The sequence below is a fragment of the Eretmochelys imbricata genome, chromosome 3, assembly GCF_965152235.1.
Source record: "Eretmochelys imbricata isolate rEreImb1 chromosome 3, rEreImb1.hap1, whole genome shotgun sequence".
NCBI classification, from domain to species: domain Eukaryota; kingdom Metazoa; phylum Chordata; order Testudines; family Cheloniidae; genus Eretmochelys; species Eretmochelys imbricata.
In genome coordinates, this window is record NC_135574.1 from 208,102,921 (window position 1) to 208,117,706 (window position 14,786).

The 14,786-nt window shown below is 60.1% G+C and overlaps 1 protein-coding gene across 1 annotated transcript in view; it reads right to left on the reverse strand.

Annotated features, from left to right (window-relative positions):
* Positions 1-9,610: 9,610 nt before the first annotated feature.
* The window catches only part of TTBK1 (tau tubulin kinase 1), a 120,663-nt gene continuing 115,487 nt past the window's right edge, over positions 9,611-14,786 (reverse strand). Inside the window, exons 14-15 of the mRNA XM_077812083.1 lie at positions 12,311-13,893; positions 9,611-9,998 (exon numbers count right to left, since the gene is read on the reverse strand). Of these exons, the coding sequence (XP_077668209.1) occupies positions 9,611-9,998; positions 12,311-13,893 (1,971 nt within the window). The remainder of the gene's footprint in view (positions 9,999-12,310; positions 13,894-14,786) is intronic.

Genomic DNA, 14,786 nt, shown 5'->3' on the forward strand with positions numbered 1-14,786 from the left:
GCTAGCTCACGAGAAGCAGCTTTCACCTGGTACCAGCACTAGTGTCCCGCAGCTGGATCTGAGACAGGAAAGCTGATGCCCCATGTCGGATTCAACTGCAAGTGATGGAGATGTTGCTGTCACAGCTGGTGTCCTTCTGCTCCCCTTCCCATTTTGTGTTCTTGCAGGAAAGGCTAAAGGATTATTGCTCTGTCCCTTTTCATGCTGGTCTCCTGCCTGTAATGGGATTAGCACAAAGTTTTGCTTGGGTCATTCAAGGCCAATGGCCCTACTGACTAGGGTGTGTCTGCACCTGGAGCAGGGCTGCGATTCGCGGCACAAGGAGCCATACCCCGGGTAGCTCTGAGTGAGCGAACTCATGAAAAATAGACGTGTCCCTGCAGAGGTATGGGTAGCAGGAGGGGCTAGCTGCCCTGAGTCCCATCCCACCCGAGACCCGAGGTACTTCCAGCCCCTCCCACGGCATGCACTGCTGCAGCGCCCCTTCTGTCTAGTGAGCTCCATGGATCAGAGCTAGCGTGGGGCTGTCCCCTCGAGCTGGGATTGGTACCTTGCAGTTCCAAGCAGCGACATCCTGCACACTTAGGGGCCCATGGGGCCATTTGCAGCTGGATTCCTTGGGCGTCCGCTCATAGTTGTTGGAAGGAGAAACGTAACCCAGTTCTGGCCACAGACTCGTCTCTCGCTTTCCAGAGCTCGTCCTCTTTCCAGCGTGACTCGGGTGCTCCTACGTGACTGTAGCCTCCCACCGCTGTGAAGAAGGGCCGGGTAGCAAGAGAGGCTCCAATAGCTGGATGAACCCAATGCGCCTTGGCAAAGAGGAAGATTCTGAACCTTTGTGCCGGCCTGTGGCCGAGTGCTGAGAGTCGGTAGCTGCCTTCCAAAGCGAGAGTATGAGAGGTCCTGGTAGGTGCATGTCAGCAGCGCCTGGTTACCAAGAATTAACTGGAGAATTTTACTCCAGGCCTCAGTCTTGGCTTGAAATGAGGTCGTAACATGAAGGGGATCCTCTGAACACAGAGCTCTTATGTGAGCAGAACTGGCCTCTCCCAGCTCAGAAGAGCATGCTGAGATCACGTGAGAAGCAGAGAGCTTGGCCATTTGGTAACCCTCCCTTCCAAGGGCTCTGGAGTTGAGGTTTCTCAGTTCAGAAGGCTGCCATCCCTCGGGGCAGAGGTGGGGGCATGAGCTGTGACGTAAAGTGGCGTTGCTGAGGTTTGCCCGGGGGGGCATGTGTGTGCCGGTAGGTGGCTGAACGCTCTTTCTTTGCTAATGCAGCTTCTCAGGTATTTGAGATGTGGAGCAACCCTGACTGTGCTCCAGTCCAGTCTGTGCGATGACAGGTGGCAGTCTTCAGAGCCACCACAGGCTGGGGAGTGATGTCATGCATTGAGGTTTGAACAGCCGAGCAAAAGTGCAGGTTGGATCTGGTTTAGGAAGCCAGGAAGCTGGGAACAGAAGGGGGCTGCAGGGACGTAGGCTGCAGTCGCTCCCTGAAAGAAGGTTGAGGCAACAGAGGCAGGTCATCTGTAGTTACTCCCTGGAAGGAGGGAGTGTGAGCTGGGACACCCAGGGCCGGGGGCCGTAGAACAGGACCAGAAGCTGTAGGAAGGAGTGACAGGGTCTGGCTCAGTTGCCAGGTATAAGGTCCCTGGACTGGAACCTGGGGTAAAGGTCCCTGGGTTCCCCTACCGCCCACTGGGGAAGTGGCACCATCAGGGCAGTGCCGGAGACCGTTCCTGGAAGGGGAAACCACGTAGTGACCTGGCTGGAGGGCCGAATGACAACAAGGAGGCTGCAGTTCCTGGGAGGAGAAAGGGGCCGCAGCGAGCAGAAGAGACGGTGTTGAGGTGCGACTGCCGGCGGGGGTGTCGGCCTGGCAGGGCTAATCCCCAGAACCGCCAGGAGGTGGCGCCGTCCAGTGGTGAGTGGAGCCCCCATGGCACAGGGCGAGGGACAATCAGTAAAGTCTATTGGGAACAAAACATCCTACCTCTGGTATGGGCCCACTGCTAGATGGGGCTCGCCGTGGTGCTGACAACGCTGCAGGCCCGACAGAGGCGTTCAAGGCATCGTTCTGCCTGTATGTGGACAGAAGCAGGGTGAGGTTCGAGTGCATGAGGCCACTGCCACACTTCCTAGGCCGTTCGTAATCCAGGAGGCTGGTAAACACCATGTAATAAGGAAAATTGCAACGCCAGAAGGGGAGCGGGTCCGGCTTGAGGGGCACCAGCAGAGCTGGGGTAGGGGGACGTCTCCAGGGCCGGGGGGCATCAAGTCAGGCCCAAGAGGCATTGGCAGAGCTGTGGGGAGGGAGTGGAGCCCAGGGCTGGGCTAGCAGTGGGGTAGGTGGGTCAGGAGTGAGGGGCCCTGGCACAGCTCTGGGTGGAAAGCTCATCCCAGGCTGGCCTGTGCTCTGCCAGGACCGTTAATGTGGGGGGGGTTTCTAGCCGAACTTTCATGTCCGTTTCTTTTCATCAAGTTGCTCTTTTGATGAGGTCGTTGCGCCCCAGAGCACCCCCATTAACCCTTCACAGGAAAGGGTCCCAGTGTCACGGCTCTGTTGGGTCCCTTTCATGGGGCATGTCCAGCCTCCCTGTCCCCCAGGGCTTCACCCCTGCCCCATCACCTTTGCAGGCTGATGTGCATGGGGCAGCCCCATTGGTTGGTGTGGGCGTGGTGGCGGGCGTGGGCTGTTTCCTTGCCCCGTCCCACATCACCACCACTGGCAAATAAACCAGGCCCCCCCCCCCCCCCCCCCGCTTTGCAGCGCCTTTGTCCCCCTGCTCCATACACAGAGCAAGTCTCAAGCCTGGGGTCCAGCTTGGCACCTTGTCTGGGCTGGAACCTGCTGGCTGGAGCCCGGCCTCAGGGCCCCAGCTTCCCCACTGGGTGGCTTGAGCCTGGGACAGGAGCCGGTCCCCTCCTCTCATCTCTCCCCATATCTCCCTCTTCCACTGTCCTACAGGAGCCTTGCCAGGCTCAGCGCAGGTGCAGACAGCTCGGGCGAAGGGGAATTCCTGGCCTTTTGGTCTCTGAGCCGGGGGAGGTTCAGCACAGGGTCCTAGGCAGCTTTGTGCAATGCCTGCCGCTGTGCGGTGCCCTCGGACTCCGCTCCAAGGTGGGGGAGTGTGAGCCAGGAGGCTGATGGATGCTTCTGGGAGGTGAGGCAGGATGTGGGGCAGAAGGCGGGAGCTGTTCGAGGCCCTTCTGGGGGACAGAGAGGGGAGCGGGGTGCTGCCCTGCAGCAGGACGCTGCTAGGCGTCTCTTGCCTGCCTGCCTTGAATCCTGCTTTTCTAACCAGTTCCCATTCACCACATGGAAACGCGCCCTCCCCCCCCCCAGCTCAGAGCTTGCTCCATCTCTCTGTGGGGTGTCTCACTCCCTGCCTCCTTCTATGCTGCCCCCAGGACTCATTGCTCTAATCCTGCCCCCCCGCCCTTGGAATGACATAAGAACGGCCACACTGGGTCAGCCCAAAGGTCTGTCCAGCCCAGTGTCCTGTCTGCCGACAGTGCCCAAATGCCAGGTGCCCCAGAGGGAATGAACAGAACAGGGAATCCTCAAGCCATCCATCCCGTCATCCACTCCCAGCATCTGGCAAACAAAGGCTAGGGACGCCCTCCCTGCCCATCCTGGCTAATAGCCATTGATGGACCCCTCCTCTATGAATTTAGTATCTAGTTCTTTTTTGACCCCTGTTATAGTCCTGGCCTTCACAACATCCTCTGGCTAATTATTTACCTCAGTTGAAAACTGACCATTTACTTCTAGTCTTTGTTTCTATTTTTTAACCAGATACTGATCTGTGACAGGCCTTTCCCTCTTATCCCAGGACTGCTCACTTTGCCTACAAGTCTTCGGTGAAGGAACCCGGTCTAAGGCTGTCTGAAGTCCACTGTGTCAATGGGCTTATCCTTGTCCACATCCCTGTTGACACCTTCTGCCAGCCCTTGGTTCCTCCACCTGAATGCATCGCAGACAGATGTGCTCCTGCTGGCTAAAAGGCTCTCCAAACAGCTGCCACTCTCCTTCCCCCAGACATCTCAGAATCATTCTGGCTCTCAAACCTCCTCTCCTCCCTTGTTGGTCTGTCTGCCTTGCTCCCCATAAGGAACATGGTCTGCAGAGGAGCAATGGATGTTGGGGCATTCTGAGGAGGGAAAGTCATGAAGCGTAGGTTAGAGTAGACCCAGCAGGGAGCAGCCAGGGCCTGAGAGCCCTTATCTCACCCAAGGCTGGGCCTGCAGGGGCTAAGGAGAGTCACCATAGGTAGGGGTGGGGCCATTGAGCAAAGCATGGGACTGGGGGAAAGCTCTGGCTGGTACAGCGGAAAGACGGGGGGGGGGTGTACAATGTGGAGGGGAGAACAGCATGTTGTGGAGACCTCGCTGAGCTGAGAGGAATCAGAAAACTTTGAGCTTTCTGGGGAACTTGGGGATGACGCAGTGGGACCAGGTTGCCATGAGGTGGCCCTGTCTAGAGGAATGGGAAACCGCTCAGGGCTCAGTTTGAAACAGCTCCAACTTTATGGAACAGGATTTTCTGCTGTCACGAGAAGAGCTGGGCTCCGTTCACTGACAGCACATCACCTGGATGAAACCAAATAAAACGGCAGAAGACACCAATGAAAAGATAGGCAGGCTTTTAATGGCATGATCGACAATCCCCTTTTCAGAACAAATCTAATAATGACAGCTGCGTCTGATGCATCATCAGATGGTCCAGGCCATGATCTGGCGGGTGGCAGGTGGATTTGTACGCAGCCAGGGTCTGTGTGACGCATGCCGGGCGTGATGGCTGAGACATCTGCCATGCAGCTAGGCCGGCGTCGCCGTCCCTGGGGATGGTCGTACATTCTGTTGCAACGTGTAAACGTTCTGGAGCGGCTTTCCCAAAGAACGCGCAGAACTGGTGGAGGGGGCCCCGGGGGCCGGGCCAGGCAGACCGGACCGGGCCGCAGAGTCCTGGCTCCAGGTCAGAACGCTTTGCTTGGCTGAGTCAGAGGAGAAGGAAATGAACGGGGTGGCTCCAGCGTCCACGGTTAAGAGCCACGGGCCGTCGCTTCGGACAGCGCTCTGCAAAGCTGCCAGCGTTTCGGCACGGACCGGCCCAGGGCACGTAATGCAGCACTGGGGTAGTGACGCCTGTTTCCAAAGAGACTCTTTCCCTGGCTCTGCCTCGCAGTCCCCCTGAGCCCCGTGTATGCTCCCTGCCTGCGCTATAGGAAGACAGGGCCTGCTGGGCCGCGGCCTGCCTCTTCCTGCAGCCACGCGCTCCAGTGGAAAGGGGGTGTAAGGGGGAGGAGAGGGTTTCATTTTGCATGGTGTAAGTGGCAGCACAACCTGGGGGGCAAGACCCCCATATCTGCCAGCGAGCACCCCGCTGTCCCCCTGCAGCTACCCCCCTCGCGGCCCAGCTGGCGTGGGTGCTGAGCTCGCAGCTCGGGGGGCAGCCCTTCACCTTCATTCCTCGGGGGAAAGGTTTGATTTCCAAAGGGCAGAATCGAGCCATGAATTCAGCAGCAGCAGCCTCTCTCCTGGCTCTGGATCGTGGGCTGAGGGTGCATTAAATGTACAGCGTGTGACTGTTTTATTTACAGCTGTGTGAACAAAAGGGAGGAAAAATCCTTGTTTTTTCTGCAAGCACCCCCCACCCTGCCTAAGGCAGTGCTGGTCCCAGGGGCTGGCTAGAGAGGGACTAAAGATCTGCGGGGCTCTGACCTCCCTTAAACCCCACAGCAGGCAAGAGGGACTGAATGGGCAGCCCCCTCCAGGAGGAAAGCAGGTCGGGAAAGATGCAGGGAATAGCGCACACGCCGTGGGGGCCCCAAGGCAGGCTTCTGGCCACACACAAGGGAGCCCTACCGGCCCCCACGCTGCTGCGGAGACCGTCTCTGGAGGGGCGGGGGGAACTAGCCCCCATTTTAGCAGCTTTGCACTGGTGGAGGGCGTGACATGGTGCAGATGAAAAGCAGCATCCACCTAGCGCTGTGTGTACACAGCTAGCCCCTACAACGCTCGCCAGCTGTGGGCACTAGGGATCGCAGCGCGGGTTGTGGGGTTCCTCATGCCCCGGGGGCAATGACCCCAGGCTAGGACAGCTAGTGTCCTGGGGTCAGCCTGTAGCAGAGCAAGCCCCACTGCCATGCAGGCTGGGCTTCACCAGTACAAGCAGCCGCTTCCGCTTCCGATTGCATTGGGGCAGGGCTAGCCGCGGCGGGCCAGCGCGGGGTGTATTGAGGCTAGGTCCCAACCAGGGCCAGGCCTGCAGAGAGGGCCCAGCTCTGGCTGTATTGCAGGCGGGCCTGTAGCTTTTGGCTGGTCGCTCCTCTGCAGGGGAAGACACTCAGCCTGCTCGCAAAGTTGGGAGTCGGGGAGGGGGGGGCAGACGCTCAGCTCGTGGTTCAAACCTGCCTTTGCTCTGGGTTGGGTTTGCGCCCGCCGGGGTGTGTCTCCATAGAGACGCTGCACTGGGCTAAAGGTGTCAATGTAACTGTAACCCCACTTAGTTAAAACAGTGCAAGCCCCTGGGGGACCACCCACTGTAAAAGGGGCTGATTGCAGTTTAGCTAAAGTTGCTTGGGAACAGGTTTATGTTACTCCACGGTAAGCTGGTCTTAAACCAAGGGTTTCCATGCCGGGGTGTGCACTGGTTTGACTGCACCAGATTAACTAAATCAGTGCAAGTATGTGTATAGACAAGGCTGCCTACCTGGGTGGGTGTGCCCAGCCTGGTGCCAGGGGCATGGCATGTTCTTGATAAGCTACAAGGGGTAGAAAGCAGTGGGAGAAGGAAGCAGGCTCAGGGCCCCGGCCAGCTGCCCTTGGTGTCCATGTGAGGTGTTGCAGCCCGTGAGGCAGCTAGTTGGCCCCCGTTTATGGAGGAGTCATAGTCGCACACTGCCTGCTCTGGGGACGTGCGATCAAAATGCTCCTGACCCCCCCCCACCACCAGCTTTGCCCTGACCCGAAGAGCTGCAGCCGCTAGGCTTCAGGCCCCAGTTGGGGAGGCTGGTACCAAGCTCCTGACCCTTAAAATGCCCAGTTGCTGCTGCCCGTCACCCACAGTACCACTCCCTCGCTGCCCCAGGGCCGCTCACACGCGTGCGTACACAAGTAGGCTTTTTGCCGTTCACACGCACGTCCCCAGGCAATGCTGCATGAGTAAGACCCTTCACCCCCGGCCCCCCGCTTTTGCTGGGGCAAGCAGTAGGCCTGCCTGCAGCAGGCCTGTTTGCTGACCGTTGTTAGGTCACAGGCTTGATGAAGTGCTGGGGCTTCCCCGCTCCAGGCTGCAGCTGGCTCTCTGCTGTGCCACCGACCCACACTGTGACTGCAGTAGAAACACCTTTGCCCTTGGGTCTGCAAAGCAGCCAGCCAAATGCGCCCTCCCCTGCCTGCCCGCGCAGCTGGAGACATCAGCTCCGGCTCTGGGGTGTAAGGCCCTTCTGCCCTCGCGCTGCCTCGGCTCGCCTACCCTTGGTGCCGTCTCTGCCGCTCACCAGAGCTTTTCCCCTCCCCGCACAGCCTCCCACGTCCCAGCTTCTGGCCCCCTGCCTAGGCCCGGAGTGGCTCTCCCAGGCCGGAGGCAGTAGACGCTCCTGGGCAGCCAGGGTTTATGGTAGGAGCAAGGTGCCAGCCGGCTGCTGGCAGGGGGGGTTTTCCAGCCATGTAAACATGCTTGTGGCTCCTGTCAGACCCCTTTCCAATGTGTAACATCTCCTGGCCGTGGGCCCCCGCCCCCAAGCGGCCAGTTATGGGCTCACTGATGTTGTGTCACAAAGCCTAAAAGCAGGAGCGCCCCCCCCCCCCCCCCCCGGCATTGGTTACAATTTATGACCAAAAAAAAAAAAAAAAAAAAATTCAGTGTGGGGCTTTCCCTGCGGCTGCTGGTCCTGTCCTGGAGGCAGCAGTTGGGTTAAAGTGTCTGAAACCAGGCAGGCTCGAGAGCGTCTTAAAAAATAATCTGGCTGGTGGGATTTGCACGACTCCAGCAACGGAGGCTTCAAGGGAAAGACCGACTAGTGGGAGAGACACACAAAGTGCAAGTGTTGGCAACCCTGCTACTGCTGTACCCCTGTGTCTACATGACCCCCCCCCGTGAGCTACGTTCTTGGTTGGCAGGAAAATGACCTTGCATTTGGCTCTTTTTAATGCCTATTCTCGCAGTGAGCTCACGTACCCTGCGAGCCAGAGCGCGCTGTAGGCCAGCCCAGTCCTTATCGTTCTTTACCACCCCACCAACCTTTGTGTCATCTGCAAGTACTTATGTGGGCAGCCAGGTGCATCTGCAGGCCTGGGTGGGCAGTGTGTGTTGTATTCTTCTGCCACTCTCAGCCCCCAGTGCTGGCATGGTGCAGGGAGGGCTCCCCAGAGCAGTGGGGCCTGGCGTTGCCCCCATTGAGATGCATAGAGCATTTTGTCCTTCTCAGAGCGATTGTCTCAGGCTCTCTGCAGACTCAGGCAGACATTGCGGCATCGGTCACACGTGGCTCATGTTTTTCAAGCGTTGCTTCCCAGCCATGAAGGCTAAAAGGGTTTTAAAGGGAGCTGGGGGTCGGCAGGGATCACATGCCAGCCGGAGCTGGGGCCTTAATCTGACCCTGCCACTACATTCACCTGGTCTGTGCTCCCGCAGCGCGTCAGTGAGCTGAGAGTGCAGGAGGAGGAAGCCGGAAACCCCACCTGCCCAAATCAGCTAGTTATACGCTCCTGTAGCAGTAGCAGGCCAGCCCGTCTCTGGCTGCAGCACAGCACTGCCTGTCTGTTGGATACAGCAGTCTCTCCCGCCCCCGCCGCCCCACAGTGTTAACGCCACTGTGCAGCCCCACCACCGCCCCCTGGCACCATGACCGCAAAGCGCAAGGCGTTTCGGTGCAAGGGCCCCCACACGAAAGGCATTCGGTGACCCCCGCCTCTTTAGTGTGGCGCCGTGGCTGGCAACAGTAGGAAAGGCTGGCTGGGCCCCGCCCCCACCCCTCAGCTGCACGCTGGGCCCGACAGCCTCCGTGGGGCAGTTTGCCAGCCAAGATGGAGGTGGCTGAGCACTGCAAGGGGCTGCTCCCTGGCTCGCTGGGTGTAACCACTGTCAGTGCAAGCAGAGCAGGCGAGGCCCGGGGGTGGGGGGGGCTCCCTGGAGCAACACACTGTGTGTGGGGGGAGGGGGGTCAGCTCCCTCCAGTCCCAGAGCCCTCTCCTCCCAGTGGGCGCAGCACCCATGGTCATCACCTCTCCCCCGGCTTCGACTGCTGCGCTCTGCAGCACCCATGTCAGCGCGCTGGACTGGAGCCTCTGGTGTTGCTCACGGAGCAGGAGAAGGGGCGTGGGCAGGGGCCCGGGGGGGGGCAGGCCCTAGGCAGGCTGCCTGAGGCTCTGCTGGGTGGTTTGCAATAGCAAGCGTGCGCTGCGGCTGAGCCCTCGGCGGGGCAGAGGCGCTCCGCCCTGGGGCAGCTGGTTCCGGACGGCGTGGGCGCGGGCGTGGGGGGGAGGGAAGCGCTGACGTGCTGCTCGCCGCTCGTGGGTCCGGCGTGGAGGGCTGGGCGGCGGCAGCTCGGTCTACACTAGACGCCGGAGATAGCCAGCCTGACGGGTGGGCGGCAGAAGATCATTATCTGGCCGTAGCCTTGCCTTCCGCGGCCACTTGCCTTCCTTTGGTTGCTGGGCTCTGAGTCTGGGTTTTCCCTCTTTGTCCTTTTCTGGCCAGGCCTGGGGAGGCTGGGGGATCTCCCAGCAGCCCCCGTGCCAGGAAGCGGGGTTGAGGGCGGGGAGACGGTTGCACTCGCTGCAGGGCAGACCCTGGCCTATGCTGCCGGGAGGGCGAAGGACTCTCCCGTCTGGGGGAAGCACTGAGGTTGCGTGGGGGCAGGCTGGGGCTCCAGGGGGGAGCAGAGCTCCACGGGGGAGGAGGAGGAGCCGGACTCGGGGAGGAAGGGAGCCGGCTCTGGATCTGTTTCAGTGGGGAGTCACTGGGTGCAGTCCCAGCTGTCCTCTGAAGCCTGCAGGGAGAGAGAGGAGATGAGGGGGGTAAACCCAAGGCTCTGGGCTCTTTGGTGCTAGGCAATCCCCTGGCAGCCTGGCGCTCTCATTGGCACGCATAGCCTCTGCCTGGAGCTGGCTGCCGTGTCTCAGGGGCCCGAGCCGTACGCTGGCATTTCTCTCTTGAACTGCCTCAGACCTAACGCCGAGCCACTCCCAGGGCCGGGCTGGCTGCGGGGCTCCCGGCTCGGCCCGGGGAGGGGCCAGGCTGGGGTTAAGAGCCAGGGCTGGGCGCAGGAAAACCCTGTGCCGGAGCTGAGCCCTGCAGGAAACCCGCAAGCATCTCATGGCCAGGCCCAGGGGCAGACGGGGAGATGGACCGTGGGGTAGGTGGGTGGGAAAATGGACTAAGGGGCAGGTGGGGAAACTAGGCCATGGGGTGGGAGGGCAGGTGGGGAAGCCAGGCCATGGGGGGGTGGGAGAAATGGGCCGGTAGCGGGATGGGCAGGCAGCAAAGCCAATCCTTGCTCGTGTGATGACAAGAGCCCTCTGCCTCCATGCCACTGCGCTTGGTGTCTGCTCTCCCCAGCCCTTCCCAGGTCGCGTCACCTAAGGCTGCCAGCTCTCTGGGCAGAGACCCGGCCTCCCTCAGGTGGCAGCCAGCACAACCGGGCCCAGCCCCACGGCGCTTTGGGCACCAGCCCAGTGCTGATCAGAGAAGAGGGCGCCGCCCCATCTGCCCTGTCTGGTCTCTACCCCTCGGCTGCGCCCAGCACAGGGTGCGGGGCTCCGGGCCCGGCTCCAGGCCCCCTGCACAGGGAGTGCTCTGTGAACGTAGCTCCAAGGGGAGTGCTGGCCCTCGCGGATGTGGCCCTCTAGTAACTATAGGCATTGGGTTGCCAACTTTCTAATCCCACAAAACCGAACACCTCTGTCCCGCCCCCTGCCTGAGGCCCCGCCCCTGCCCCGCCCCTCCTCAGAGGCTCCATCCCCCCTCCCTCTGTCACTCTCTCTCCCCCCCCATCACTCACTGGGCTGGGGCAGGGGGTTGTGGTGCGGGGGGTGGGGGTGGGGTGAGGGCTCTGGTTGGGGGTGCAGGAGAGGGCTCCAGGCTGGGTCAGGGGTGTGTGGGGGGGCTCTGGGCTGGGGGAACAAGCTCTGGAGTGGGGCCAGGGATGAGGGGTGTGCAGGAGGGAGCTACAGGCTGAGGCCGAGGGGTTCGGAGCGTGTGGGGGGGTGCAGGCTCTGGCTCGGGGTGTGGACTCTGGGGTGGGGCTGGGAATGAGGGGTTTGGGGTGAAGGAAAGGGCTCCGGGCTGGGGCAGGGGGTTGGGGTGCGGGGTGGGGGTGTGAGGGCTCCAGCTGGGGGGGGTGGGCTCTGAGGTGGGGCTGGGGATGTGGGGTTTGGGGTGCAGGAGAAGGCTGGGGAGGGGGTTGGGGTTTTTGGGGGGTGCAGGCTCTGGGAGGGAGATTGGGTGTGGGAGGGGACTCTGGGCTGGGACAGGGGGTTGGGGTGTGGGAGGGGGTTTGGGGTGCAGGGTCCTGGTGGCGCTTACTGTGGCTCCCGGAAGCGGCCGCCAGGTCCCTGCAGCCCCTAGGTGCCTGAGTGGCCAGGGAGGCTCCACACGCTGCCCTTGCACCCACAGGCGCTGGCCCCGCAGCTCCCAGCCAATGGGAGCTGCAGAGCCGGCCCTCGGGACAGGGGCAGCACACGGAGCCTCCCTGGCCGCCCGTGCGCCTAGCGGCTGCAGGGACCTGGCGGCCGCTTCCGGGAGCCGTGTAGCGCTAGGGTAGGTGGCCCGGGCCCCTGTTGCGCTGCCGACCGGATTTTTAATGGCCCAGTCGGTGGTGCCAAGCAGAGCCGCCAGGGTCCCTTTTCGACCGGGCGTTCCAGTCGAAAACCGGACACCTGGCAACTCTACGTAGGCAGGCCAGGCCACCCTGCCCCAAAGGGCTCCAGGGCCAGGCCCAGGCTGCTGGGAACTGAGAGCTAAACACAGCTGGGTTTGCCCTAAATAGAAATGGAGCATGTGAAGGGAGACAAGTGGAGACGGGAACCCCACGGTCAGGCCGAGGGAACGGGGGGCTGGTAGGGGGCACCCAAGGCCAGGCCGAGGGAACAGGGGATTGATGGGAGGGACCCCATCGCCAGGCCAAGAGAAAGGAGGTTTGGTGGAGGGAACCTCAGGGCCAAGCCAAGAGAACATGGGGTTGGTTCCCTCCATGGCCAGGCTGAGAGAACAGGGGACAGGGGGGAACCCCACGGCCAGGCCGAGGGAATGGGGGATGGGAGACCTGCACGGTGAGGAGTGAGGGCCGTGCCGGTGACTGACCTGGCGGTGAGAGCTGCATCAAGCGGCGAGCTGCCTGGTGCTGCTGGGCTCCCGAACTTCACTGCTGCTGGCGACGTCCTTGCAGGCACAATGGGCCGAGGGATTTTGCTCTTTGTGCTTAAAGTTTTCCCTTCTCTTCCTGGGTGGGACGCCTTCCCCTCCCCCGTCCTCCTTGGGACAGAGTCGTCTGAGTCATGGGTGTCCTCCTCTGAGCCGGTGGCCGAGAGGGTCTCTGAGGCACGTCTCCGCTCGTCGCTGGAGGAGGCTGAGGAGGAGGCCCCAGAGGCCAGTCTAAGGAGGCGGCTTTGCCTTCTCTCCATCACTAGGCGAACCAAGTCGGGCTGCTTGGCCCTCTTGTGAAGCCTCTCTTTGGCCGAGAGTGAGGCCGACTGGTCTGAGCCGGTGTCCTCCTCGGAGAACAAAATGGGAATCCGGCTTCTGTATCTGGCACTCAGAGGTTTCCTAGGGCCCTGCTTTGCCTTTCCCAGGAGAGCCTCGGTTTGCGTAAGGCGTTCGGTCGCCAGAATGGTCTTTTCTAAGCTAGGCTCTCCTGAAACCAGCCGGTCAGTTTCTTCCAAATCCAATGCCAGCGCGGCTTTGCCTTTAAGCTCCAGCCTCTCCTCCGGGGACTGGGCCACACCGTTGGGAAGTGTCGGCGGCTCCCCCGCCGTCTCCGAGGAGGTTTCGATGTGATTGACCGAGAGCATGCAGCTTTCCATCTCTCCCCCTTCTAAACCAGAATTCGCACTCCCATTTTCTACCAACCCCAGGTTCTCCTCCAGCTCCTCCTCAAGGATGATCTCTTCCAGTTGGCCCGGAGGGCAGTACTCCTCATGCCTCACCAGCTGGCCGCCGGAAGACATGACGTTCAGATGGGTCTTCTCAGCAATATGAACAAACGTGCGCTCGACTTTGGTAAAGGGGGAGGACGTCGTGGAAACTGCTGCTGGAGGCTTTGGTTCTGACTTAAGGACGGAGGACAGGGTCCCGGGCTCCGACACATCCAGCTGGCTGCCCAGGGGCTGCGGCCTCTCGCTCTGAGGCGTTAAAGCAGCAAGTGTCCCCAGATCGACATCTGGCGCCAAGTCGGTGGTGAGTGGAGACTTCTTCATGTCACCCGGTGAAAACAACACCAGTGTTTTGGAGCCTTCCTCCAGTTCTAAATCGCCATCGGCCATGGAAGCTCGGCCCTTGGACTCTTTCTGATCATCAGCCAGCAGAGTGGATGGCGCCCCTTCCTGACTGCGCTCTGTGCTTTTCTGGCTCACATCGCTGCTGGAGCTACTGTGCATGTCAATCTCTTCTCCCAAATAACCAGCTTCCTCGTCTTCTTCCTCCTCTTCTTCCTCCTCCTCCTCCTCCTCCTCTTCCTCCTCACACTCCCCATTCAGTTCCAGATGGGGCTCCGGTGGTTTGCAAGGAGCGGTCAAGACAATGTTTGAGAAGTCGACCTTCTTTATCCGCTGGATGATCCTAGGCTTTTCCCTAGAGTCTGACACATCCCTTTTAAAGTCTTGATAAGGCAAATTTAAAGGCACCGCCTTGGGCAGACCATTCATTTCAAAAGGGTTCAGTGTAAACACCTGGAACAAGATAGACGTGAAAAAGAAAATACTTAGTATCCAGGAGAGCATGGGCATCAATCTCACAACACCAATCACGGCGGGAAGGGTCACGTGGCACATATCTCTCTTCATGCCCATGAACCAGCCTTCCCTAGAACAGGGTACAGGTGAGAGGCAAAGCAACCCTCCAAAACCATTTCCTTGTCATCGGGCAGTCTCCTGTACGCCTGCTCATCAGTGTCACCTAGGGCATCAAACTTGTTCTCCAGCCTGAATGACAGCCCGGTATAAATTTAGGACTGCACCCATCCTTCATTCCATCGAGGACTCCCCCTCGCCACCCCAACCCCGGTTCCAACGTGAGGTTTGCACAAACAGCAAAGAGTGAATATGGCCTCTCTGGAGTAAACTTAGCTATTATTTGTGTTCAGCACCTTATTATCACACTCAGCACTGCTCAGTTAGGGCCCTGCTGTCATGGCCTTTTGCTTTTCCATCCCCATCCTCCTCTCCCGCTTCCCTGGCTGTCTTATCTGTGTCCCCTTCCCATCAGTGACTCCCAGTTCCCTCCACATGGGCTTCCCCTCCTCCCTTCCCCAGTCCCTCGCTAAAATGACCAGCAATTAGTGAAGGCTGACACATCGAGTGTCTTTGTTAGGTTTTCCCGTTAACACTCCCTGAGGGCTTTGCTTTGATTTAAGCTTTGATTTGTTTTGACACACCCCGGTTTAAATCATTGGAAAGAGCCTGCAATACCCAGTTGCATTCATCAAGCTAGAGTCAAGGATCTCTCCTGGTTGTTTTACGGGGACAAGTGTCCAGATAGCTGTTGACGTGAACAATACAGTCTCAAATTCCTTCCCAACCGGCAAACAGGCAGCGGCTCTGCACAGAATAACTAAATGTGCCTT